The sequence below is a fragment of the Chlorocebus sabaeus genome, chromosome 24, assembly GCF_047675955.1.
Source record: "Chlorocebus sabaeus isolate Y175 chromosome 24, mChlSab1.0.hap1, whole genome shotgun sequence".
Lineage (NCBI taxonomy): Eukaryota > Metazoa > Chordata > Mammalia > Primates > Cercopithecidae > Chlorocebus > Chlorocebus sabaeus.
In genome coordinates, this window is record NC_132927.1 from 65,023,823 (window position 1) to 65,050,749 (window position 26,927).

Below are 26,927 nucleotides of genomic sequence, written 5' to 3' on the forward strand. Positions count from 1 at the left end.
TTTCATATCCAGAAAATTTGCTAAACTCTCTTTTCAATTCCAGTAATTCATCTTATTTTCCTTTGAATTTTTCTATATGTATAAACACATCATATACATATATATAACCAACTGAGAATGGCAGTTGTTTTTTCCTTTCCAATCTCTGTGTGTGTGTATGTGTATGCATACATATATATACACATACATATACATGCTATACATATACACATTTGGCCTTACTATATTGACCAAGATTTCTAGTCTATAGCTGAACAGAATGGTGAAAATGAGCATAACTGTCTTTTTCCTGATTTCAAAGGAAAATCTTCAATACTTTAACATTAAATATGATATTTGCTGGTGACATTCTACGCTCTTACCACAAGGGACAGCAAACCATGTCCTGTGGGCCAAACCAGGCCTGCTGCCTATTTTTGTACAGTCTGAAAGCTAAGAATAATTTTTACATTTTTAAATGGTTGAAAAAAATGTTTTAATAAAATTTTGAAACACAAGAAAATTATTTGAAATTCTACTTTCTGTGTCTGTAAATAAAGTTTCATGGAAGTATAGGTGCATACTTATTTGGGTTTTTTTTCTTTTTTTTTTTGAGACGGAGTCTCATTTTGTTGCCCAGGCTGGAGTGCTGGTGCAATCTTAGTTCACTGCAACCTCTGCCTCCCAGGTTCAAGCGATTCTCGTGCCTCACCCTCCTGAGTAGCTGGGATTACAAGCGTGTGCCACCATGCCTGGCTTATTTTTAGTAGAGACAGGGTTTTGCCATGTTGGCCAAGCTGGTCTTGAACTCCTGGCCTCATGTGATCCACATGCCTCAGTCTCCCAAAGTGCTGGGATTACAGGCATGAGCCACCACACTCGGTCCTGTTTTTTGTTTGTTTGTTTGTTTTTGTTTTTTTAACGTATTATCTGTGGCTTACATACTGTCTTTATATCACACTACAGAGGCAGAGTTGAGATACTGGGAAAGAGATGATACACTCTCATCACTTCGGACTGCGCCTTAGTACATTACAATTTTCAGTGACACAGTTACAACTTGACAAAATTTTGAGGGCTATCTGTGCTACCATATAGTAACATTTTGTTATTATTTTTGTTTACCAATGTATATTCATATGGGACTTAGAATGTTACATTTTTAAGGCACAATTGAGCATGGGCTATACTGTTATTGAATTAGATGGCAAAGCATTAGGTTTATTATGCAATGACACTGTAGCTGTGCTAAAAGGATACAAATATAAATTATCAGACTAAGCACTCATTACAATTTTTCCAACTCACAGGGAAGCTCAGAAAAATTAGAAAATTTAAAACAGAATATCTCATGACAGAATTTATTTACAAATTTAAAAATACAATGAGGTTGCAAGAGAAGTAAGTTTCTGAATGGTTGATCTGTTAGCCAAGCAAGGAAAACTACTTATTGGTAATGAAAATGGTAAATCATTTTGAATTGCAGCAACTTCAGAAATCTGTCCAGAGAAAACAGACTTAAGACTGTTATAGCCTTTCCATGAGAACAGTTACTCCAAAAGTTGAGAATATTGGGAACACTACCAATAATTAATTTAAAAACAAGACAAATAATTTTGAGTGGTTTTCCTTGATTCTTGATGGGTTAACAGATGTTACAGATACTACTCAATTGTTTATTTGAGGAGTCAATGCCAAGTGTGAAGTGACAAGAATTTGCTTTCATGAATAGTCTGCACGAAACAACTACAGACAAGAATATTTTCAAAATCATTGAGAAAACACTAATTCAATACAACCTAAATTGGAATCTGCTAAGATGAATTATAACTAACTGATGGTGGGAAAAAATATGTACAGAAAAAAATGGCTTAAAGAAATTTACAGATTATGAAAATGTAAGGGGTTTAAAGCCTGTGCGTATTCATTGTATTATTCTTTAGCACATACTTAGCAAAGAAAAAAATAAGACTGTCTCTTGTTTTTTTAACAAATAGCGTTAATAGTGAACTTCATTTGCTCCTGTGGATTTAACCAACCACTGTCAGTTCTGTGAATTTTTGCCAGATACAGAAGTAGAAAATCCTGACTTGTGCTAACACAGCAGTTAAATGGCTTAGTAGTGGTAAAGTTTTATTGATTTTCTGATCTCAGAACCAAGATTGAAATTTTTCTGAATTATGAAGAATTGCCTCTCTCTCTCTCTCTCTCTCTCTCTCTCTCTCTCTCTCTCTTTCGAGACGAAGTCTGGCTCTGTTTCCCAGGCTGGAGTGCAGTGGCGCAATCTCTGCTCATTGCAACCTCTGCCTCCCAGGTTCTAGCGATATTATTAAACACTGAATGGATTTGGAACTTAGCTTCTACTGAAGACTCAATACTGTTACCTAATGAATTCAACCTAAAATTATAAGGCAAAAGCAGCATAATGTAATGTGAAACTTTATTGTGGTAAAGTCATTTGGACAATTAATGCTATTTGAATAACAATATCAAGCTGCTTTATATACTCCTGTGCTATCAAAACTTAAAACAAGAAGTGAGGTCTCCATTCCCACACAAATCCGCAGCAGATATTTTTTGGAGCTTAATTTATAGCTTTAGCAGCATATGTTGGACTATCCTCCTTTGGCAAATGCTCGGTCTTGTCTGTCCCTTGTGCTCCAAGAGAAAGCCATAAACAAAGGTTAAGTTTACCCAAAGGAAAAATGCCTTCAGGGCAAAAAGCAGCTTTGGCCCAATGACCCCCTAGATGCCCATTTTCTTTCACAAATTGGCTGGATAGCTTCTCATTATCTTGTCAGTTCTTGGAAAGTTTTAAGGTGATTGACATTTTAACTAACATCTTTAGTTGTTTTCATTGGAAGTTGTTTTATTCCAAATAAATTGGCCACCAATAACAGAAACAGTAGTCTGAACAATTTCTTTTTAAAGAAACAGTTGTCCTATTGGCAGCAGCTAGGTAGCACTCGGTAATAGCAGTTCTACAATGAAAGGATTATGAATAGTTCTTAGCAAAGCACAGAGTAAGGTGTAGTCCCCACAGTAAGTTTACAGACACATGACCTATGCCATCTCCCAAACCCCAAAAATAGACTGGCACAATGACAGTAAATGGCATGACTGATTAGCATACCATAAAAACATCAATAATTATCTGGAAACAATTAGGTCATCTTACTCCTTACACTAAAGGAAGCTTTACATAGATTAGGAGTTAAACATAAAAACATAACCACTAATGTACTGGAAGAATATATTGAAAATTTTTTAAAAATAAATTTTGGGAAGATTTCTGTACGATAGAATCCTAGAAGTCATTAAAGAAAATACTGATAAATTAAGCTATATAAAAAATAACAACACAACAAGAATTTTTGCTTACCTAAAACAACCTACATGAAGTAAAAAAAAGAAAAAGCAAGTAACAAACTATTGAAATTACTTGCAATTTACATTATAGGCAAAGAGTTAACATCCATAATATATAAAGAGCTGCTAAAAGTAAAAGGAGAAAAAGACCAACAACCCTACAGAAAAAAATGGCAAGAAATGTGGAAAGTTTATAGAAAGGATTCTAGGGAACCACCTAACTTTTTTAAATTGGTAAATATACAGAAAGAATTAAGCACTTTTCTGCTTTTATTATACCCAGGATAAATAAATAATTGATGAGAAGAAATTCTCTTTATAGAAATACTACAGCTAACAAATGAATAATGAGTGGTAAATATAAGTATTAGAATGCCACCATTTGAAACACTTATTAAAATGATAGACTTAGGCCATGTATTCTCAACAGGGGTAATATTCCATGAAAGGGGGTAAAAATGAATTCTTAGGGGTAAAATATCTTAAATATTACACAATGGCTTGTGTTCTCTTAAGGGGCCACAATATAAAAAGAGATACACAGTTGTCTGTGGTCTTAAAATTTCAAAGTGAGGGTGTGATCAATAAAAAGAAGTAAGAAAGTGACAATGAAAAAAGGTTGGGAAACACTGACCTAGACAATCATCATCAATGGTGTCTACCAGGAAAAACGGAGACTACACATTACATACCATCAAGCAGGAGTACATCACCACCTAGGAAATATCCTTGGTGAAAATTCATAACTGTATCTCATCAAACCTCTAAATCTAACTACCAATTTACAGGATACAAGGAACACAGACTATGTTAAAATACACTATGGATGTGCAAATCCAGAATGTGGGAAACCCTGAATAAACTGTAAGAAGAACAAAAAGGGAAGGAAGAAAGCTGTAGAATAAGAGACTGAAAAGACATACCAACAAATGCAATACATGAAGCTCATTTGGATCCTGATTTTAAGAAATCATAAAAATATGTTATGAGACAATCGGGAATTTCTATACCAGCTAGATACAGAACACTATGTGATAAGAGTATTGTGGTGATGTTTGAGATATCTCTTTTCAAGATACAAACTGAAATATTTACAGATGAAATCAGGAAGAAAAAAAAGACAAATTGGGGGAAACAAATTTCAACTCCTAAAATTGATCAGTGGTTCTCAAACTTTTGAGTATATTGTAGACATTTGGAAGGCTTCTGAAATCACAAATTGCTCAATTTCTGGTATTAGGTCCTGTAAAAGGCCTGAGAATATGCATTTCTTACAAGTTCTTAGGTAATGCTGATATTGCTCGTCAAGGAACCACACTTTGAGAACCACTATCCCAGACATGGTTTCTAATTTCTTTAATATATAGACAGATATCATTAGATCTTATTTAAAATCAAGTAGAGAAAAAGATCTATGAACTAATAGAAAATAGGCAAAGGATTTGAACAGGTCAAGGAAAAAAATGTCCTCTAAACATATAAAAACATACTCAACAACCCTCAATATAAGAGAAATACACATTTTCAAAATATAACAAGGTATCATTTTTCACCTTTTGGTATTATAATTAGTTCTGTTAAGGGTATGAGAAAACAGGCACTGGCAATATATTCACGATAGGTGTATAAATTGTTGCTGCCTCTATGTAAGGCCTTATCTATCAAAATTTAAAATACGCACATCCTTTGATTACTGCTAAACATTTATCAGAGATATTCACACATGTACAAAATGAGAAATGTATAATGATATTCATTGCAAGCCCTGTATTTATAAAATACACAAAACTGAAGGAAACTAATCTTCCATCAGTAATGGATTAGTTGAATAAATTACAGTATATCCATGCAGTGAAATATTATATTCCTGTTAAAAAGAAGGAAGTAGTTCTGTACATTCTGATATGGAACAAACTCCATATCATATATTTATAAGAGAAAAAATATTACTAATAATTCTATTAATTTTCAGTACTTACTACTTATGTTCATTTGTTATACCATGAGCTAATAAAGTTTTAATTGGAGTATTTTAAGCTTTCTTTTTTTTTTTTTGAGACAGAGTCTCACTCTGTTGCCAGGCTGGAATGCAGCGGCACGATCTCGGTGCACTGCAACCTCCACCTCCTGAGTTCAAGCGATTCTCCTGCCTCAGCCTCCCAAGTAGCTGGGATTACAGGCACCCGCCACCATGCCCAGCTAACTTTTGTATTTTTAGTAGAAATGGGGTCTCACCATGTTGGCCAGGATGGTCTCAATCTCTTGACCTTGTGATCTACCTGCCTTGACCTCCCAAAGTGCTGGGATTACAGGCATGAGCCACTGTGACCGGCCATGTTTTCTTTATGTTTATCTAAGGATACATCCCAGCCTATGGAATTACTTTATAATTTGCTTACCTGACTGAACGATCATCACTTCCAGTCACAGCCAAAGGTTTAGTAGGATGGACAGCAAGTGCCCAAAGTTCACCTTCACAATGCCCTTGCATAATTAGAAAAGGTTTATTTCTTTCTTGCACCACAATTTCAAAAATTTCACTGTCCTGTGTTCCAACTAGAATGTGGTCACCTCGCCAACACACACTCCTTACAGACAAACCTAGTAAAAAGTAAATTGTATTTAATATATAATGCTGTAATAATGATAGCAGCAGGAGGCAGACAAATCCCTATGCAGATAGGGGCAAGTCCCGGTGAAATCCAACCTTCAAACCTAAGACAGTTTAAAGCCTGAAAGCCAAGCTACAGGTCTTGGATAAATCCACAGACCAACTGAGAATGTCTCTTTCCATTTGGCGCACTTTCCTCTGATTGATCCCCACCTTTCACCTACTTTACACATACTTACCCTTCCCTAATTGGTTTTTTATAGTGTTGTGCCCATCTTTGAGTGGTGCCTTTTTAAAGCCTTTTTTGCATACTCACAAACCCATCAGCATGCAATTGCTCATTCTGAGCCCATAAAAGCTCCAGACTCAGCCATATTTGAGAACTGCCCACCTTTGGGTGGGGGGTTGCAGGTGGGGGAGACTACCTGACTTCAGCCCATCTCGGGTACCCTCTCCACTGAGAGCTGTTTTGTCACTCAGTAAAACTCTTTGCCTTGTTCACTTGCCAGCTGTCAGTACAACCTCTTTCTTCTTGGATGTGGGACAAGAACTTGGAACTCACCCAACAGTGAGTACAGACAGAGCTGTAGAGCTGTAGCATTCCCCTCCTACTCACCAAGCAACAGGAGAGGGAGCCACTGGGCACCACACGCCCCGTTTATTGGGCACGATCGAAAGAGCTATTAACTTGCTGTAACACCCGCTTTGGGGCTTCAGGGTCGCTGGAGTCCCCAAGTTTTTTAGGTGCCACCACATTCCCTTCATCCAGACGCCAATGCCCAAGGCAGAAGCAGGTCACAGCACACCCGGCCCAGCCACAGGCTGAGCACATATCCTGCAGCAAGTGTGGGATCCAGCCAGAGTGGAAGCCAAGCGCAGCCTGCCAGGCCAAGGGGGCAGGGTACCTCCTGGCGAGCCTGGAGCCCAGTGCAGCCCTGGACAGGGGCGTTGCCAGTCATGAAGGTCTCCAGCTGGCAAGGTGGCACCCAAAATATCCTGTGTCAATAATTCCAATATTCCTAAATTGAAGTTAATTTTGTACCTTTTATATCTTAGATGTGAGACAGAAGAAAATATGTAAGTCCTTGATCTATATTCACATTTTCTTCAACTGTCCATGTTGTTTTCTACATGAAATATTTGTCTTTTTATGTACCTAGTTCCTACCCAGCCTTCAGACATGTACTCTTCTTCCTTCTCCCTTGTAGACAACTCTAGCCATGTCTACTTGCTCAGCCAGTCTTACAACACTTCAGTCTGCATTGTTCAATAAGTACTCAATTAGTAAATTACCTTTATAGAATTGTATTTTTTCTTTTAATAATCTGACTTTTTACTTGTCTATATTTCATTTCTTCAATACACTCATAAAATCATTAAAAAGAGAGAATTTTACTTTTTCTGCATACTCCTCAATGTCTGTTGTAATCTTAGGAAAGCTACTGTGTTTTTCATTTTTCTCATGTGTGTTACATGGCCAATATAAAGACACCGTGTACCTCACAATGTCCTTATGAGGATCAGATAAGAAAAAGTCTCAAATTATTTTGTAAGCTTTAAAGCACAATAATGTTTAGCAAAACTAATGAAAATAGAATAACAGTTAACATTGACATGCTTATTATGTGTTATCCTTATAAACATTTTAGAAATATCAATTCATTTGGTCCTATATCCTAAATAATATATTTATTCTTATTCTCATTTACAGTGAGGGTAAATTACCAGCCCAAGGTCACACAACTTGTAGGTGACTGGAATATGGTTTAAACACAAACCTGTGGGTAGTTTTTATAGTAAAAGGTCTTGTTTTATTACATCAATTTTTTTTAATCCCCAAGAGAAAAAAAGCCCCCCAATTGCTGACAAATTTGGATGAAGGAAAAATACATCTATCCACATTTAAATCATCCTGAACAAAAGTTCCCCAACCCTCAACATTTACCCCCAACTGTTTATTTAGAATAGTTTATTTGTTAAATAGTTATAGTTAGCATTCTAATAGTAAAATACTTTCAAAATCCAAAGATACTAAGTGAGTACCTCTCACATCTCTCTATAGGTCCCATTATAATAGACATTAGATTTATGAAAGAATCTTTCTCCTAACAGTGAACCTAAACTCTTTACAGGCAAAATTTCTCCTTAATAGAAGAATTTCAATCAAATGCATACAGGGTAAAGAGGCAAATATGAGTCTTATTTATATTTACAAAACTTACATTGATACTTACTGAAAGAAAGAGATAATCTTTGGGAAGTTTAGAGTTTGCCTAGTAATAAGACATTTGTTTTGTTATTACCTTTGTATCCCTGGTCTGTTTCCCTGAGATCAATCACAGTAATTGGTTTAAAAGTTAAATCCCAAAGACGAATACAACCATCTCTGCCACCAGTAGCAAAGCCTTCTTCACAAGCATTCATGCTAAAAATTCCTGCCTAGAAGAGGAAATAAAATAATTTAACAAAAAATGTTTTTTAAGAACATCTACTATATGAAGGCAGAAACCCTTTTAAACCAATCCAACAATATTTTGGTAGGATATAAGAATAAACAAATACATCAGAAAACACAAAAGAAAATCTAGAAGTAAGTCTACAGGAATTTAATGCAGTTGCCCCTTGTGGATTTGAACTTCACTGGCTCACTTATATGGATTTTTTTCAATAAATACAGTCAGCTCTGAATCCACAGTTCCACATCAGCAATGAAACCCAGAACAAAATGCAATCTTTGTGGGATGCAAAACCCATAAATAGGGAGGGCTTTACATATGCAGGTTTCCCAGGGCAAGACTTGAGTATGTGCAGATTTTGGTATCTGTGGTCCTGGAGCCAATTCCCGCAAAATATCAAGGCATGACTATATATAACCAAGGTGGTATTTAATTATATGGATATAACATAAAAGAAAATAAATTTAAACCCTATACCACATGTAAAAATGAATTATAGATGAACATAAAATATAACCATTTATAACTAAATATAAAAAATAAAAATATTAGAAAAAGTCAGAATAACATTTAGGTAACTTTGGGCTGTGAGAGACTTTTCTATGTATGGCAGATCACCCACGAGTTTTAAATTTGTTCATATGAGAAAAGATATAATAAGCAAAGACAAACAGATTGGAGAAATATTTGCAACACGTATGACTGTCAAAAGATTAATAACCCTAATATTCAAATGAATAAAGGAAATAAAAACAATTCAACAACAACAAAAAATTTAAAAAGTAAAAAAGCAAAGGGTAGGAAAACTCAATTAATAGAAATGTAATGCACTGAGGACTTTTCTACATGAAGATCTTGCTGTTAACAACGTGGCGGCTTTGTGCTATCCAGCTCCCTTTACTTTGTAAGGGGGACCCAACTGCTAAAAAGCTCAAACCAAAAAACACTAAACAGTTTAAAGAGCAGATTTCTTTTTCAGTTTAGTAAGTTATTTACACAAAAATTTAATTGCCTCTGGTAAATTAGCCTCAAGAGCACTAGCTTTATTCTGGTGTGGTTAATCTAGAATACTTTTAGATTGAAGTTAACAAGCTTTTTTTCAACACTACTCTTCAGAAAGACACCATACTAAAGCAATAGCTTTAACAAGATACTAACTATACTAATGTAATAAATGTCAATGAGTCTAACTGATTTCTTCATTGAAATCTTGAAAACAAATATATAATTCAGTTAGAAAAGCATTTTTCAAGCAACCAAACTGACTAGAAACAATATACTATATTATGCAGTCTGTCATTCTAAGACAAGGTTAAGTAATATGTCATTCTGAGACAAGGTTAAGCAATACACATTAAAGTATTTAAAATACTTAAATATACTTACAGCATGGGCTCCTTGTATTGTTCGTATAAGATTGATTCCTTTCCAGACATATATATCCCCATTGAGTGCACCAGAATATGTTAATTCATCTCTTGCACAGGCTAGGCACAGTATTGTCTGAAGGTCACCCGTCTTACCAAAGACACCTCGTTTTGGGGTCAGAGCATTTCCACATAAACTCCAGAACTAAAAGGTATACAGTATAATCAAATTACCAGAGAATTCTTACAAAATAAAGTAAAACATTCCCATACCTTGATGCTATATTACAGCAGTGAGCTACAAATTAACTAAGAAATTGCCTTATGATAAAATAGCATTCAACGTTCAGATTCTCATCCTAGTGTTGTCAAAAGCTATGTTACAGCATACCTATAGTCACTGGTTTCAATTCTTATCTGTAAAAATAAGGGGTTTTAATCAGATTATTTTAAAAATATGCTATGCTTTCCTTAGGTTTCTGAAAAGAAATCTATATAAAACTTAGATTAAGCCAGGCTCAGTGGCTCATGCCTGTAATCCCAACACTTTGGGAGGCAACGGAGGCAGATCACCTGAGGTCAGGAGTTCAAGACCAGCCTGGCCAACATGACTAAGTCCCATCTCTACTAAAAATACAAAAATTAGCCAGGTATGGTGGCGCATGCCTGTAATCCCAGCTACTCGGGAGGCTGAAGCACGAGAATCACTTGAACTCAGGAGGCAGAGTGGTTACAGTGAGCCGAGAGTGCACAACTGCACTCCAGCCTGGGTGCAGAGCGAGACTGTCTCAAGAAAAAACAGAACAAAAAAAAAAATTTAGGTTAAAAAGTTGGGAACGGGTTAGCAATGAATAGACTAAGAAGAAAAAGGACCAAATCTAATGTTCTCTCTCTGATAGAAACATTAAAGATAGGAAAAAAGGAGTATGCTACAGCTTATTGTAGCTGTAATATTTGATATTTTCAAAGCTGAGCAATTGCTTTGCTTGTAAAGCTTAAAAAAATAAGATAGATGTCCATGGGGAATGATTTGTTCATTCTTGGGAGAAAATAAGAAGTTAAACATGAATCTTCATTACCAGGGGTTTTGCTCTATTAGGTGGATTTAGGTAAATTTTATAGTTCAAGGAGAGAAATTTAAAGAAAAACGAGTTGGGGGGAAGTGGGCGCAGTGGCAAATGCCTGTAGTCTCAGCAACTTGGGAGGCTGAGGTGAGAGGATTATTTGAGGCCAGGAGTTTGAGGCTACAGTGAGCTATAAATCATGCCTGTGAATAGCTACTGCACTCCAGCATGGGCCATATGGTAGGATCCCATCTCTAAAAAATAAACAAAAAAAATGGGACAGGACAGAGATATATACATTAAATAGTTCTGCATGAAGAAATTAGGCCCAAAGAATAAATTCAACTTTGTAATAAGTAATTAACATTTAAAATAACATAATTTATTATCATACATTATTTTAAAATTTGAAGCCTCAAATAACTAAAAATTATGATTATCTATTCAAAGATCTAATAAGTACTTTAATTAATGAAACTTTATACTTTTTAAACTTAAAATCTCCACAATTTCTGTGTATATAAGTGGCTTGTTCTCTTTCTTTCAGCATGTCCTAATTTGAATCCACTATTTTCTTCTAGATCAGTGATTCCCAGTGTTAGCTTCACATTAGAATCACCTAGGGAAATTATAAAATGGGATGCCTGGACTCCCACTTGAGACGAACTGGGACAGAATCTCTGAAGCATGAAGCCCAGGTATCCAAATGATTTTGATGCTCAGCAAGGGTTAAGAACCATTGTTCTAGACTCCAAATCAATATTGTCTAATAGAACTTTCAGTGATGATGAAAATATTACTTACACACACACACACACACACACACACACACACACACACGCTTTCCAATACAGTAACCACTAGATACATAAGCATATGAAATGTACTGCCAGGGTGACTGAGGAAATGAATTTTAAATTTCATTTAACTAATTTATGTTTAAATAGCTATGTATGGTTGGACAGTGAAGTTCTAGATCATCTCTGGGAATTAATTTCCTCACACGTATTGCCTGCAAAGAGAACTATGTTACTATTCATTTCTTCTAGCAAAGGAAAAGAAATGTAACTCAGTATAAAAATATAGTTTATTTAGTTTGAGATGAGCTTTTTATAAAAACCTGAAAATGGAGCCTTTAGTTTTACTTATAATATAAAATAGTAAAGATCTCTTTATTCATAATTAATTTGCCAATCACTTATTAAGCACTTAATATATATCAAGTACCATATCAAACATACTGTCCATCAAAGATGAACAAGACAAAAATCTCTACTTTCACAGTGCTTGTATCATGTGCCTTAAAGCCCAGCATACAGCCTTTTTGGTATTAAATATTTGTCAAAAATAAATATTTACTACTATCCATCAATCAAATAAATACCAGAATAACAAATCCAGAATTGCAGCAGCAGTGAAAGATGCACCGGAGAAAACGTGGATGGAGTTAAGCATATTGAAATAAAGAATGTGAACACAGAACCTTAATTCACTAGGAATTAACTGTTATCAGGAACTGTTACATCAGACAGTGGAAGTAAAGCAAGTTATTTCCAATTTGTTCCAATGATTTAAAGGTAAGTATAAACATAATAAAGAATATCACCACTGACTTTACAGGCTTCAAAATCTGAGCTGTAATTATAAAACAAAACGCAGAGCTTTCATAAGCAAAGTAAATAGTGGCTATCAAGGCTAAGAGAGGGACAAGGAGAGATTTGTTAAAGGATACAAAATTATAACTAGATAGGAGGAATAAGTTCTACTACTCTATACCACTGTAGAATGACTATAGGTAATACGAATAGACAGTTTCAAATAGCTAGAAGGAGGATATTGAATGGTCCTAAAACAAAGAAATAGCAAATGTTTGGGATGATAGCTAATTACCCTAATCTGATCACCATACATTTTTATGTATCAAAACATCACTATGTACCCATGAATGTGTACTATTATTTGTCAAATAAAAAAAAAATTTAAAGGCTGAGGTCAAATCAGGGAGCGAACATAGAAAAAGGAAAAGCAACACTTTCAGAATGCAGACCATGTGTTAGGCACTATGACAAGCACTTGAATATATACTGCCGCCTTATTTAATCATCAATTCTTTGAGGATGGTAACAGTAGTCACAGTTTTAAAATGTGAAGGAAAAAAAAAAGCTCGAAGAGGTTAAATAACTCATACTAGGTTAAACAGCTAATAAATGGCAAAGCCAGGTCTACTCATGTTGCTTCTCCCACACCATTCTATCTATGTAAATGAAAAACTCTTCATTTGTTTCCTATTCTCAACATTTTACTTTGTAAGTGAAACATGAAGAAACAGGATGGACACAGTAAATCCTGCCTCACTGGATAACAAATTTCTTTATGGAATGTGGCTTATTAATTTCCTATTCATACCTATATCGCTTACAATAATTCAAAGCAAAAATATACATATTTGTTTGATTGAACATAAGAACAATAAAAACATTGCCATTTTAAAAGTATTATCTAAATTCTGAAAGTAGTCTAAATTGTTAACAGTGAGATATATACTTAGCAGCAGAGAACTAAACGTGACTATTATAAAACAAGACCCTTCTAGTACCTTGATATGTTTTACACCACAGCTGACAAGTTTATTTGGCTGGTACAAATCCCAAGAAATATCAAATATCTGTAAACAAATCAGATTCATGATTAAAATACTTATTTCCAGAATCATTTAAAAATCCTGTCCAAAAGACCAAATGGCCCAAACTCCTAATCATAAAATAAAATTACTCAATAAATAATCATCAGAATCCCACACTTTAAAATCTTATGAGAAATAAAGCAAATTTGAAACTGATAAGAAATAAAAAGTATTTAGTAGTTTCTATGAACTTCAAACACTACTGGAGTAAAACTGAACACCTCCATTTATGTTTAATTTTTTAAAAAGATTGGTCCATAAATAATAAGAATGGTTCAACAGAATTAGGGCATGAAGGGAGGTGCTTGCATAATTTCTACAGAGAAGAGATTCAGAATGGAATATGACACTCATACAGCCTAGAAGTAAGAAACATCTTTATAGCTTTCTATCACTCAGAACTATTTACATAAAGAATCCAAAGATTGATTTTACAGTAATTTTTTTCAGTGTTTCAAGGTCAAAGTTAACTTATACTTAAATTTTGGGGAGTCTCCAGGCTTCATTATTTTCTAAAACTTCATAAATTCTAAACACATGCAAAACATTTTGTTACAAAAGCAAACAAGCAAAAACCCAGGTGAAATAAAATACGAATTAGAAACATAATTAAACAAATGATGAAAGAAAAACTAACATTTAAAAAATAATTCATTTATTCTGCTTTCTGGTAGTCTTCATGTTTCTTTGACACCTTATCAACCTACCTCTAAAAGGTTTACATTTTTGGTATACTAAAATGTACACTTTACATTTTGGTATACTCTAAAAATTTACAAAAGTGATGCTCTTTAGTGATAATGAAGAAATAATACATATTTAACATTTAACAACTCACCATAATACAGATTATATGAAAAACATATCAATGCAACTTTGAAATATTCAACCACAATAATACTTTCAAAAATTCCACTGACAATGTCATATTTTATAATAATGGGTCTATTTATTAAATTCCCAATAGTCATGTGCAAAATGCTTTGATCTAAACAGGTGAGAACATGCCAGCTGTCTAATAAAATATATCCAACATTTTAATAATGGTTTAAATTGTGTGTGTGTGTGTGTGTGTGTGTGTGTAACTGGCCTCTCTGAGCAGCTACTAAAAATCAAATGTATTCTCCAAAATGCGAATATACACAAAATTTTCTACCCAACTTTTACAGTTAGAAATTCCCACCAAACAGAATCATTGGCCATACCTCTGTGCTGGTTCAGGTTAGGATTTTACTACACATACATACACACAAATTAGATACTTTTAGGAGTTTATAACTTTTTTGATCTACATCCATAAAAATAGTATAACATTTCATTAAAAGCTGGCTATGATGTATTGTTTATATACAACTTGGAATGAGGAATATATATTCTAACAAGTTGTCAGTTAAAATTGTTAGGTCTCTAAAAAATGTAATAGTAATATGCAATTTTAAATCCATACAAGCAACATCATTTTTCACCTTAACTATAACACCTATGTAACAAATTAGTGGTAAACCAAACTAAACAGACCCTAGGCTCAAACCATTCAATTTTTAAATTGAGATTTGAATAACGGGTGTCTCCACATGTCAAACCCATCAAACTTCACACATTAAATATACGCATCCCTATGTATATCAACTATATTTCAATAAAACTGTTTTAAAAAATGGAAAGAAATACATTGTTTTTACTGAAGCAAACACTGGGTTAAAAGTCTCATGCCTAATGTAGATGATGGGTTGATGAGTACAGCAAACCTCCATTGCACGTGTATACCTATGTAACAAACCTGCACATTCTGCACAAGTACCCCAGAACTTAAAGTATAATAAAAAAAAGAAAAAAAGTGTTATGCCAATGCTATACATATCAAATGATGTTTCCAAGTCCTACAATACATATGTACTCTAAGACTTTAAGAGTTTTTCCATCTGTACAATTATTTACCAATTACAAAATTTTAATTACATACGACCAATCTGGCAATAACAAAATCCAGAAGAATAAAATCCCCTGAAGTCTCCTCTGGTCTCTCCCTTCCAGTACTCATTAGAAATCTCAAAAGAGAATACTTACTCTATCTGTATGACCAGGAGCCATAGACAACATTTTTCCCCTTTTCCAGTCCCAAACACAAACTGCATTCTTTGAATCCAGTCCAACTGAAACCAAGCGCTGAATTATGTCCACAAAGTCCAGGAAAGAATAAAAAGGCAAACAAATCAAAGAGAAACCAAATTATAAATAGCAAATAAATTATACTCGTGGGTTTTTATAAGCACAAAACATACACATCTATATTTACCTCATAAAGGCTGAATGTATTTCACCCTGTTAGTGTTTCCACATATGTATAGATCTTCACATTATGAAACAGAACAGAGACTTCCATTTCTAACAGTAGGATTGACAAAATATCCTAAATATACCTCCTACCAAAAACTAAAAATACTAGATAAAATGTAAAATCATCTTTTTAAATGGACTGCAGAGCTGTCGAAGAATTAAGAAATCTAAGAACAAAACCAAAGTGATTTCCAGTGGGAAACCCGGAGGGTGAGAAAACACCTACACCTACTGGACTCTAAAGGCATCGGGTGAATACTCGTACCCCTGATTTCTGTGCTGTGGCCTGAGGAAGAATAGGAGACAAAGTCAACGGCCTACCTAAGGTGGGGATTTGAATTGCAGATCGCCTCTGATTAACCCAGTAAACCTCTCAGAAACAACAAATAACCCCTTCCTAAAGAAGGGGAGGCAACTCATGAAGAGGGAAAAACACCTCCCTGAACATTTGTAACTACAAGCAGCCTTCACATGGTTGCTGGCCTAAATTCACATTAAACATGAATCCTTCAACTAGGAAATTTAATTCAAACTAGTCTTCAGGGTTGGTTGTGTCTTCAAGCAACTTCAACAACATGGCCCAAGCAAATATAAATCCTAAATGAAGTACCGTAACTTCGATCCATCCCTCAAAGAATTCCTACAGGTAGCAATTCAATAAAAATAAGCTATAAAAAATAAAAAGGCCAGGTACAGTGGCTCACACTGTAATCCCAGCACTTTGGAAGGCCGAGGCAGGTGGACTGCTTGAGGCCAGGAGATTGAGACCAGCCTGGGCAACATGCTGAAACTCCGTCTCTACTAAAATTACAAAAATTAGCCAGGCGTGGTGACACACGCCTATAATTCCATCTACTCAGGAGGCTGAGGCAGAGGAATCACTTCAACCCAGGAGGTGGAGGTTGCAGTGAACTGAGGTCGCTCTACTGCACTCTAGCCTGGGAGACAGAGCGAGACTCTGTCTCAAAAAATAAGAAGCAGCAGCAGCTAAAAAAATAAACAAACCACCCCACCCACACACACAGACACAACAAAATAAGAATCCATGAGTGAGAATGGGCAAGTCACAACAAACAGCAAAGTCGACCTTGCAAAAAACATCAGATATGGAATTATTAGATAAATAACATAAAATAAGCTTAATGTGAGTAAATAAAATTAAGGATTCAAAATATCTGTATATGAGCAAAGAATATGAGACTATAAAAAGTATCCAAGGAGACTTGAAGAAGCACACGGAACTTCCGGAAACAAAAAATAAAGTAAGTTAAAAATTCAATGGAAGAGTTAAATACAAGATTAGCAGGAGATGAAAAGACAAAGTTCAAAAGAGAAGTGGATAGTGAGATGGAAAGTATGAGAGAGGTTTAAAAACATAAAAGATGGACTTCTAGCCATGAAGGCGTATCAAAGTCTGAACTTACCCTCCCTCACCCGCCCCTGCCATAAACAGCTAGAAACTGTACAGAATACATGAAACAAATGTTTTGAGACATTTGCAACAGGAAGTAAAGCACTATGAACCCTGAAAGAAGGAAAAACAAATAAGTTAAGTCCTATAATCACCCCAGCTTCCATCTAGGAGGCAATTTCCAGACTATGGCACAGAAAGGTGGAATCCAAATAGAGCCCAGTAGACTCACTAATTTGGACAGAGTCTGGAGTTCAGAGAGGACAAGATGGCTAGAATTTGCAGAGCAGGAAAACAGCTCCAGTAAAACTATCTATAGTAAGATTTGAGAATATTAATCTCTGCATGCATAGGATGAACTCTATGAGGTCATGCAAAAAAGAAATTCTAGAAAAAGAACAATTACTAGAGAGCTAAAAGCAAAAAATTCTCAGAGATCACAAACGGTCCAGAATCACTCAAATTCTCAATAACCAGAATGAAGATATCTCTTTGAACTCGCTGGGCAGTCATCAGGAATCCTGAGGTCAGGAGGGGAGTGTCATACCTTAATAGTGAAGTTATACCAGTAATTCTAGAGCAAAAGCTATTCTAGTGCTGCCTCATAAAAGTTTGAAAGCAAGCTTTTCACAAAGATGAAACTGATTCATGAGGAACTTGACTATTTGCCAGAACGGTGTCCATATACTTTAAAAGGATATAATAAAATTACTGATATGTGAAGAAACAGAAAAATGTGACTCATAACCTGGAGAAAATCAATAGAAATAGGCTCAGGAAACCCAGAGATAATTAAGGTTAGGAGACATTTGCTGTTAAAATTAACATTTTCAAGACACTCAAGAATTATCTTAAACATACCAAGAATAAAAAAAGAAAAGATATAAAAGAACAACATAGAAAACTGTTACATTATCTAAAATGAAAATTTACTCCAAAGGATTAACAGCAGCTTAGACAATGATGAAAAGATAAATAAACTTGAAGACACAGCAATAGAACCCATCCAAAATAAAGTACAGAAAGAAAAACAAAGAAAGAATTGACAGAGCTTCAATGACCTGCAGGAAAATATCAAGTGGTCTAACATACAGGCAATTATGGCTCCAGAAGGAAAGAAACGACAGAGGAAAAGAAAAACAAAAACTGAAGAAATAATAATAGAAAGTTTCCTAAATCTCATGAAACCATAAATCCACAAATATAAGATGTTCAACAAATCCCAAGCAGGATAATCATTCACACAGAAAAAACACACAAGACACATGGCAAACAAATTGCTGAAGCCATCACTAAAGGGCAAATTCTAAACAGCAGCCAGACAAAAAAGGACAACTGCTGTATGGATGAACGCAGATTTAAAAATTATCCTGGACTGCTCATCCAAAGTGATACAAGTTAGAAGACAATGGACAAACAGTTTAAAGTGCTGAGGCAGAAAAAAAAATCAGCATAGAATTGTATACTAAGCAAAAATATCCTTTGAAAACGGAATCAAAACAAAGTCTTTTCCAAGCAAACAAAAGCTGAGAAAATGAATCATCAGTAAACCTGCACTACAGGATATGATAATGAAAGTTTTCTCCCGCAGAAGTAAAATGATACCAAATAGAAACGATTTACACATATGAGAGTGTCCAAGTAGTAAATACATAAGATTTTTCTCATTACAAAATTTTTAACAACTATCTAAGGCAAAATAACAGTTATTACGTGGTTTTCAAAATATGTAGAAGTATTAATAAAATAAATGACAATAGCACCATAAACAGAAGAAAGGAAACAGCAGAATATACTTTTTCATATTCTTTCCAAATATACATGAAACATCATGAAGATCACAAAAATTGGGATTACAAAGTGTCAATAAATTTTTAAAAATTAAAATACAGAGTATGTTCTCTGACAAAAACAGAATTAGAGTAACAGAATGTTATCCAGAAAATCTCCCAAATATTTGGAAATTAACAACATACTTCTAAGTAACTGAAAGGTCAAAGAAGAAATAACAAGAAAAATGTGAGGAAAAACCCACAACACATTGTGTGAAAAGTACTGGTTTAGAGCAGGGGTCAGCAAAGTACATCTCTCAAGCCAAATCTTGTCTGTACCTATGTTTTTGTAAATAAAGTTTTACTGGAATATAGCCACACTCATTCTTTCATTCATTGTCTATAACTGCTTTCACACTACAGGGCAGAGCTGAGTAGTTATAGCAAAGACCAAATGGCCCACAAAGCTTAAAATATTTACTATTTCACTTATTATAGAAAGTTTATCAAACGGTGGTTTGGAGCACAGATTCTGGTAGCAGATTGTCTAGGTTTGAACATCATCTCTTACTAGCAGGGGTGACTTTGGACAATTATTTAGCCTCCCTGTACCTTACTTTCCTCACCTATTAAATGGGGATATAAAAGTACTTCACAGGGGTCACTATGAGAATTAACATATATACTATTTAAAGGAATTAGAGGGCCTCATATATGGTTAATGTTATGTAAATGTTTGCTTCATATCATTATTATTATTGCTATTAGTTTACTATAACCATAGTTAAATGGGGACAAATAAAAATACCTCACAGGGGTTACTATGAAAATTAACATATATACTACTTAAAGGAGTTACAGTGCCTGGTATATGGCTAATGTTATATAAATGTTTGTGTAATATTATTATTATTACTATTAATTTACCATAACCTTAATTAGCTTTAAGAACCTACACCCTCTAACTGTCCAAATGAGGAAGGTCATCTAATATCCAGTTACAGTTTCTGAAAAGAAAGTTTCTACTATTTAAACTTCAAAATTGGTAGAATGAATAATTTATATAAAAAGACACGGCCGGGCGCGGTGGCTCAAGCCTGTAATCCCAGCACTTAGGGAGGCCGAGACGGGTGGATCACGAGGTCAGGAGATCCAGACCATCCTGGCTAACACGGTGAAACCCCGTCTCTACTAAAAATACAAAAAACTAGCCGGGCGAGGTGGCGGGCGCCTGTAGTCCCAGCTACTCCGGAGGCTGAGGCAGGAGAATGGCGTAAACCCGGGAGGCGGAGCTTGCAGTGAGCTGAGATCCGGCCACTGCACTCCAGCCCGGGCTACAGAGCAAGACTCCGTCTCAAAAAAAAAAAAAAAAAAGACACAGAATACAGTTTGTTATGACTCTCCATCAAATCAAGCTAGCAGAAAGCCCAGAGAACAAGGGGAGATGATTTGTACCTCCTGAGAGTATTTACTATTTGGGAACCAAAGGGCATCAGCAAAAAATCTAGCTAGAACAAAGATATCTACCTCTTGCTATCAGAATACTGTGTAGAGGTTAAAATTTCACAAGACAAGTATATCAAGTGAGGAATAGCCAGAGGGGCACTGCTCTTCTTTCTACTGATGCTTCCTCTGTCTGGCATAGCTCATCAAATACACACAGCAAACCACAATTGGCCAAAAACTTTAAAATTCCATGTATCCAAATACAGTCTCAATACATCTAGTTCTGTACAGGCAATAACAAATTAGACTTGAGAGCACTTTCTCTGTAGCCTTGATAAACATATCATGGCTCAAACCAATATCCCTATGCATAGGTCACACAACAACAGACAGGACGAGGTACAAATGACAAAGCAAATATTACCTCCTCTTCAAGCTTTCTAACATTTTTTACTTTATCATTTCTTTTCTTTTAACCCCAACTTGGTAGATGAGAAAGAGAATAAAGAAAGTTTTCAAGCAAAAGTAATGCTTAATCCATATCTTGGAAAAGAGAGTCAGAGACAGTCTGTAGAAAAGTAATAGAAAGTACATTTCAGAACAAAGGACCTCAAGATTAAAGAGATCATGGTGCTTTCAAGAGAGTGCCAGGAATTCAATCCAGGGGAGGGAAGGAGTGCCAACTGGAAAGCGGCAAGGGACAAGGCTGGAGAGGTAGGGCAGAAGCCAAGAGGAAGAGGTTTTTGTTTTTTTGTTTTTTGTTTTTTTTGATAGAGTTCGAATAAAGAGAGAATTCAGTTTTAAATGTATAAAATGGAATATCTACAGAACATTCACGAGTGATATTTAGAGTTGAGAAGCTAGAGCCACTGTTAGCTGATATGGAAGTTAAAGTCATGGGCCTATATACTCACCCAGAGAATGTAAGTAAAGTGAAAAGAAAAGGCTACAGACTCCTGAAGAACACTGATATTTAAGAAGCAGACAAGGAAAGACTCCTTTAAAGATAAGAAGTAATAGTCAGGGAGAAAGAAAACCAGATAAAGAAGACTCTATCCATCTTCCCAAATTCCTCCCTGATCCTATTCCCAGACAAAATCTTATTTGTGTCCATTAAGTGAATTGGAAGTATCCGTAAAAAATTCTAGCACACCAAATTTTTAAATAAGAAAGAGATAATAATAGCATCTATTCCATAGGGTTGTTGGAAGGATTAAATGAGATAATGCAGGCTTAGCATAATGCCTGGCACTTAGTATACGCTCAACACCTTTAGCTATTATGTTTTCATGAACTTAAAATTTTAAGTAATATGTTCTCATGAAGATCTGTGATAATGAAATACACGTACCCAAGACTTTTCTTATAAGTTGCTCAAAATAAGTGAAATTAAACACTTTCAACTAGTAAAAGCTATGGGCATGATTTCTCCTTGGATATATAAAAGAAATTCCTCAGCAATGCAATATATTACATTTAGAAAGGGTAAATTTAAAGCTAAGAAGAAAATATCTATATTTAATGTTATAGACACTTATAATTAAAATGGCTTGAATTTCATAACACCTTAAGTGATTTTAAAAAATAACTTTGTAGGTTTGTTTTATAACATTTTATGCTCCTATGAAATAGATAAGTATTATTATTTCCTCTAAAAAAGAAAATGAAATTCCAATAGTATATTAAGACTTGAAAAATTATAGCAAAAATGGGACATGAATTAAATTTGTGCAATTGCCAAATACTGCTATATGGTGATATAAACCTAGAAGCACATTTTTTTTTTCCAAATAAGAGATTACAATTAAGTCTTTATAGATCCATTACCAGAAAGTCATATCTTACTAATATGAACAGGAGGCAGGGAAATACTGGGTAGAAGAGGGTGGGGTCCCTGGCAAGGGTTCCACCCTCAAGCCTGGACCTCTGGCCCTAAATAAGAACGTGCATTCCTGTTTTCTTGCCCGAATGTTGCCTTTGCCAAAATCACTCTGGCCCACCATAACCCCAACCCTGTACCCATAAAAACCCCAAACTCCACTGGCAGAGGAGCAAAACAGCACTGCAGAGAAGGAGAGAAGTGAAGTGTCTGCACATCAAGAGGAGTTTGGCCGGGGATGGTCAGGAGAAGATTATCTTCCCACTCCATCCCCTTTCCAGCTCCCCATCCCACTGAGAGCCACTTCCATTGCTCAATAAAATCCTCCATATACACCACCCTTTAATCTGTTCTTGTGACTTGGTTCTTCCTGGACGCTGGACAAGAATTCAGGATGCACTGGGTGCAGGAACCCAAAAAGGCTGTCACACTGACTCTTCACTGAGCTGTTTAACACTTAAGCTACCAGTGTTAAAGAGTATTGTTTGTAACACACACTCTCTGGGGCTCCAGAGGTTGTGGGTAACCCCTAGATGCTGCCACAGGCAAGCCAGCACCCAAAGGCACTCGCCCCGGCTCTCCTGCAACCTCTCACCTGCATGCCCCACTCCTGCAAGGGGTTTGAGCTGGGCAGCCAAGTAAATGAGCCACACCCATTACAAGTCCTATGAAGGGGTCAAGGGAACTCTCTCATCTCATTACCAGAAAATCATATTAACCTATGCTACTCAAAGAAGCTATTCCTCAGAGTAATATAGAAAAACATCTACTGGTTATCATGTTCAAGGGGATAGAACACACTGTAATTTGTTTCTATAAAATTGAGATCTATAAAATTAATGAATTAAAAAGCAGGTAACTAAAATTGTTCTAAAATTTAAAATGATTTTAAAGTCTAATTATAACATAAAACTTTTAAAGATTATAAATGAACAACCTGCAAGATCCAACTTTTTACTGATAACTTTGAAACTATTTTTAGGTATAACGATTTCCATAAAAGCACCACAAAAAAAGCCCTTGGCTTGTTTAACTTTTTTAAATCATTGACTAGAAGTAGATGATAATTTAGAAACTGATTAGTCAGTTGAGTGATAATTATATCCTTTGTTGTGAACTTTGATTTTGTATAAAAAATAACTCATAGGAATTGTTCCATTATATTCAATAAAAACATAATTTTAATAGACAACCTTTAAGGTAACTGAAAATCGAAATATAGGCTGGGTGCAGTGCCTCAAGCATGTAATTCCAGCACTTTGGGAGGTCAACAACACTGGAGGATAGCTTGAGGCCAGAAGTTTGAGACCAGCCTGGGCAGCACAATGAGATCCTATCTCTACTAAAAAAAAAATTAGCCAGGCATGATGGTATGTGCCTGTAGTCGTAGCTGCTCAGGAGGGTGAGGCAAGAGGATTGCTTGAGCCCAAGAGTATGAGGCTGTAGTGAGCTATGATCATGTCACTGCACTCCAGCCTGGGCAGCAGAGTGTGACCCCGTCTCTAAAAATAAATAAATAAAATTAAAATATACATAGCTTTCTAAGAAACTTAATTTTCCTAAGATATCATCCATCTGTCCTATCAAAATACCCTAACTGGAAAAGAGTTATATAGAAAAATCTCTATAATAACCAGGTAATATTCCACTGACTCAAAATTACTTTGGCTTTCAAGGTAGTAATTAATTCAGTTGAGAAAGTTCTTGACATGATGAAATAAAAACCACATTGTTATATATCAACCCACCCACCCCACCTACCCACCTCCACCTTTTAACAAATACTTTTCATCAAGTGTCCAAATTAATATTTATAGATGTATAATCATTTTCTATAACACACTTGAACATACAATTTAGAAAAAAAATGAAAACCTGTCACATACCTGTCCATCTAAGTCAAACGCCAAGCAAGCTATACCATGTGTATGAACATCCTTTAAAACTGATATGGTCTGCACAGTGTATGAATCCCAAATACAAATATAAGGCTCTTTCCCAACTTGTCCTGTTGCTACCAACACTCGTTCAGGGTGCAATGCAAGGCTGTAAAATAAGGAAATAAAGAAATAAGTAGTATTATTAAAAATTGCTTATACAGATTTTATAGTATTTGGTAGATGTAAAACATATATACCAGTGTGAACATTAGACTTTATCCATTTTAGACAATTTGGATTTTTTTATTATTATTATTTTTGGTGAGACAGTGTCTTGTTCTGTCAGCTAGGTTGGAGTGCAGTGGTGTGATCTCAGCTCACTGCAACCTCCATCCCGCCAAGTTCAAGCAATTCTCATCTCAGCCTCCTGAGTAGCTGGGATTACAGGCACCCGCCACCATGCCCAGCTAATTTTTGTATTTTTGGTAGAGATGGGGTTTCGCCACATTGGCCAGGCTAGTCTTGAACTCCTGACCTCAAGTGATCTGCCTGCCTCAGCCTCCTAAAGTGCTGGGATTATAGGTGTGAGCCACCACGCCCAGCCAGTAATTTGGATTTAAAATAAATAGCTTCTATAAAAATCCATGCTAACAGTTACTACTTCATAGAATATGTGATAAACAGTTAATGATAAGCTAATTATACCCTTCATGATCCCTGCAATATGCTATGTGTAAACTTCTCAAGAAAAGAACTCTCACAAGACAGTGACTGGATCACAGCAACAAATTGGTAGCTTTTTCCTCATTTAGTATTGACCTGTTTTCAAGCCTTCTTTCCCATTTTACTATTCCTTTCATCGGATAAAGTTAGACCAAATCTTAATGTCTAAATACAGCATTTAGTAGCCCTGCTACTATAACACTAATTCTTTTTTGTTTTTTTTTGAGACGGAGTCTCGCTCTGCCGCCCAGGCTGGAGTGCAGTGGCCGGATCTCAGCACACTGCAAGCTCCGCCTCCCGGGTTTACGCCGTTCTCCTGCCTCAGCCTCCCGAGTAGCTGGGACTACAGGCGCCCGCCACCTCGCCCGGCTAGTTTTTTGTATTTTTTAGTAGAGTCGGGGTTTCACCGTGTTAGCCAGGATGGTCTCGATCTCCTGACCTCGTGATCCGCCCGTCTCGGCCTCCCAAAGTGCTGGGATTACAGGCTTGAGCCACCGCGCCCGGCCCAACACTAATTCTTAAATTATAAACTCCATTTAAGAAACAGAAAAGTCACCCATAATTCGCAGAAAATAATCTATGAATCTCTAGAAACAAGACAAAGACCTAGCAGTTGGTAATAGCTTATATACATCAGCAGAAGGCGGGGAAAATATAAATTCTATTTGATGATTTTTTTCTATATGCCAATTTAGAATATCACATTTGCCCTTGAGATGAAAAAGAAAATCACTCATGGCATCAGGGTGGAGAATCAACTAAAAGGGGAAAATTAGGAGGATATTAAAACAGAATCAAGGCTGGGTGTAATGGCTCATGCCTATAATACCAGTGCTTTGAGAGGCCCAGGCTGGAGGATCACTTGAGGCCAGGAGTTCAAGATCACCCTGGGAAACACAGTAAGCCACTGTCTCTACAAAAAAATTTTTTTTTAATGAGCCAGACACAGCAGCACACACCTCTATTCCCAGCTACTTGGGAGGGTGAGGTGAGAAGATCGCTTGAACCCAGAAGTTCAAGGCTGCAATGAGCTATGACTGCACCACTGCATTCCAGCCTGGGCTTGTGGGCCAGATTCTGTCTCTAAAGTAAATAAAGACGACAAAGTTAACAGACTGGATGCAGGGGACAAGGGGAAGAGAGGGGGCTAAGATGACTCTTGGGTTTCTGGCTTGGGTATTTGAATGGTTTGGGGTGGTATTCAACAAGTCAGGGAATACTAAAGGGGTAATCAATGGGAGAGAAGATAAGTGGGAATACCAGGTTGGTTCAACATATGAAATCAACAAATATGGCATATTAACAGAATAAAGGTCAAAAAAACTCCCATATATGTTTATCTCAATAGACACAGAAAAATTATTTGACAAAACCCAATCCCTTCATAAAAACACATAACTAGAAACTGAAGGAAACTTCCTCAAACTGACAAAGGACATCTACATAAACCCAAAGCTAGTAACATATTTAATGATGAAATCTTGAAAGCTATCCCACTAAGTAAAGGGAAAAAACGATATCAGTTCTTGCCACTCATTTAACTTGGTATTAGATATTCTAGCCAAGAAAAATAGGCCAGGAAAAGGAACAAAAAGTAAAAGTAAAGATCTCTACTGGCAAATGACATGATCATATATACAGAAAATCCTAAGGAATCCACAAAGAAACAACCAAAAAATGAAGAGCTAATATGAATTCAGCAAGGTTGCAGGATATATGATCAACATAAAAAATCTATTGTATTTCTATACACTAGCAAAGAACAATAAAAAAAATTAAATAATCCCACTTACAGTAGCATCAAGAGGAATAAAACATTTAGGAATAAATTAAACAAAGTAGAAGATTTGTACACTGAAAACTATAAAAACCCACTGAAGGACATTTTAAAAGATCTAAATAAATGGAAAGACATCTCATTTCTGGGCTTAGAGGAATGTAATATTTGTA

At 35.7% G+C, this 26,927-nt stretch overlaps 1 protein-coding gene across 17 annotated transcripts in view; it reads right to left on the bottom strand.

Moving 5' to 3' along the window:
- The window catches only part of EML5 (EMAP like 5), a 188,452-nt gene that overhangs the window by 125,517 nt on the left and 36,008 nt on the right, over window positions 1-26,927 (bottom strand). For all 17 annotated transcript variants that reach the window (XR_005235451.2, XR_012091027.1, XR_012091028.1 and 14 more), the window contains exons 2-7: window positions 24,261-24,420; window positions 15,597-15,695; window positions 13,443-13,511; window positions 9,802-9,987; window positions 8,263-8,398; window positions 5,748-5,949 (exon numbers count right to left, since the gene is read on the bottom strand). Coding sequence is in view for 8 of the 17 variants with exons in the window: in XM_073011239.1 (XP_072867340.1) it covers window positions 5,748-5,949; window positions 8,263-8,398; window positions 9,802-9,987; window positions 13,443-13,511; window positions 15,597-15,695; window positions 24,261-24,420 (852 nt within the window). In the remaining 9 variants the exon portion in view is untranslated. The remainder of the gene's footprint in view (window positions 1-5,747; window positions 5,950-8,262; window positions 8,399-9,801; window positions 9,988-13,442; window positions 13,512-15,596; window positions 15,696-24,260; window positions 24,421-26,927) is intronic.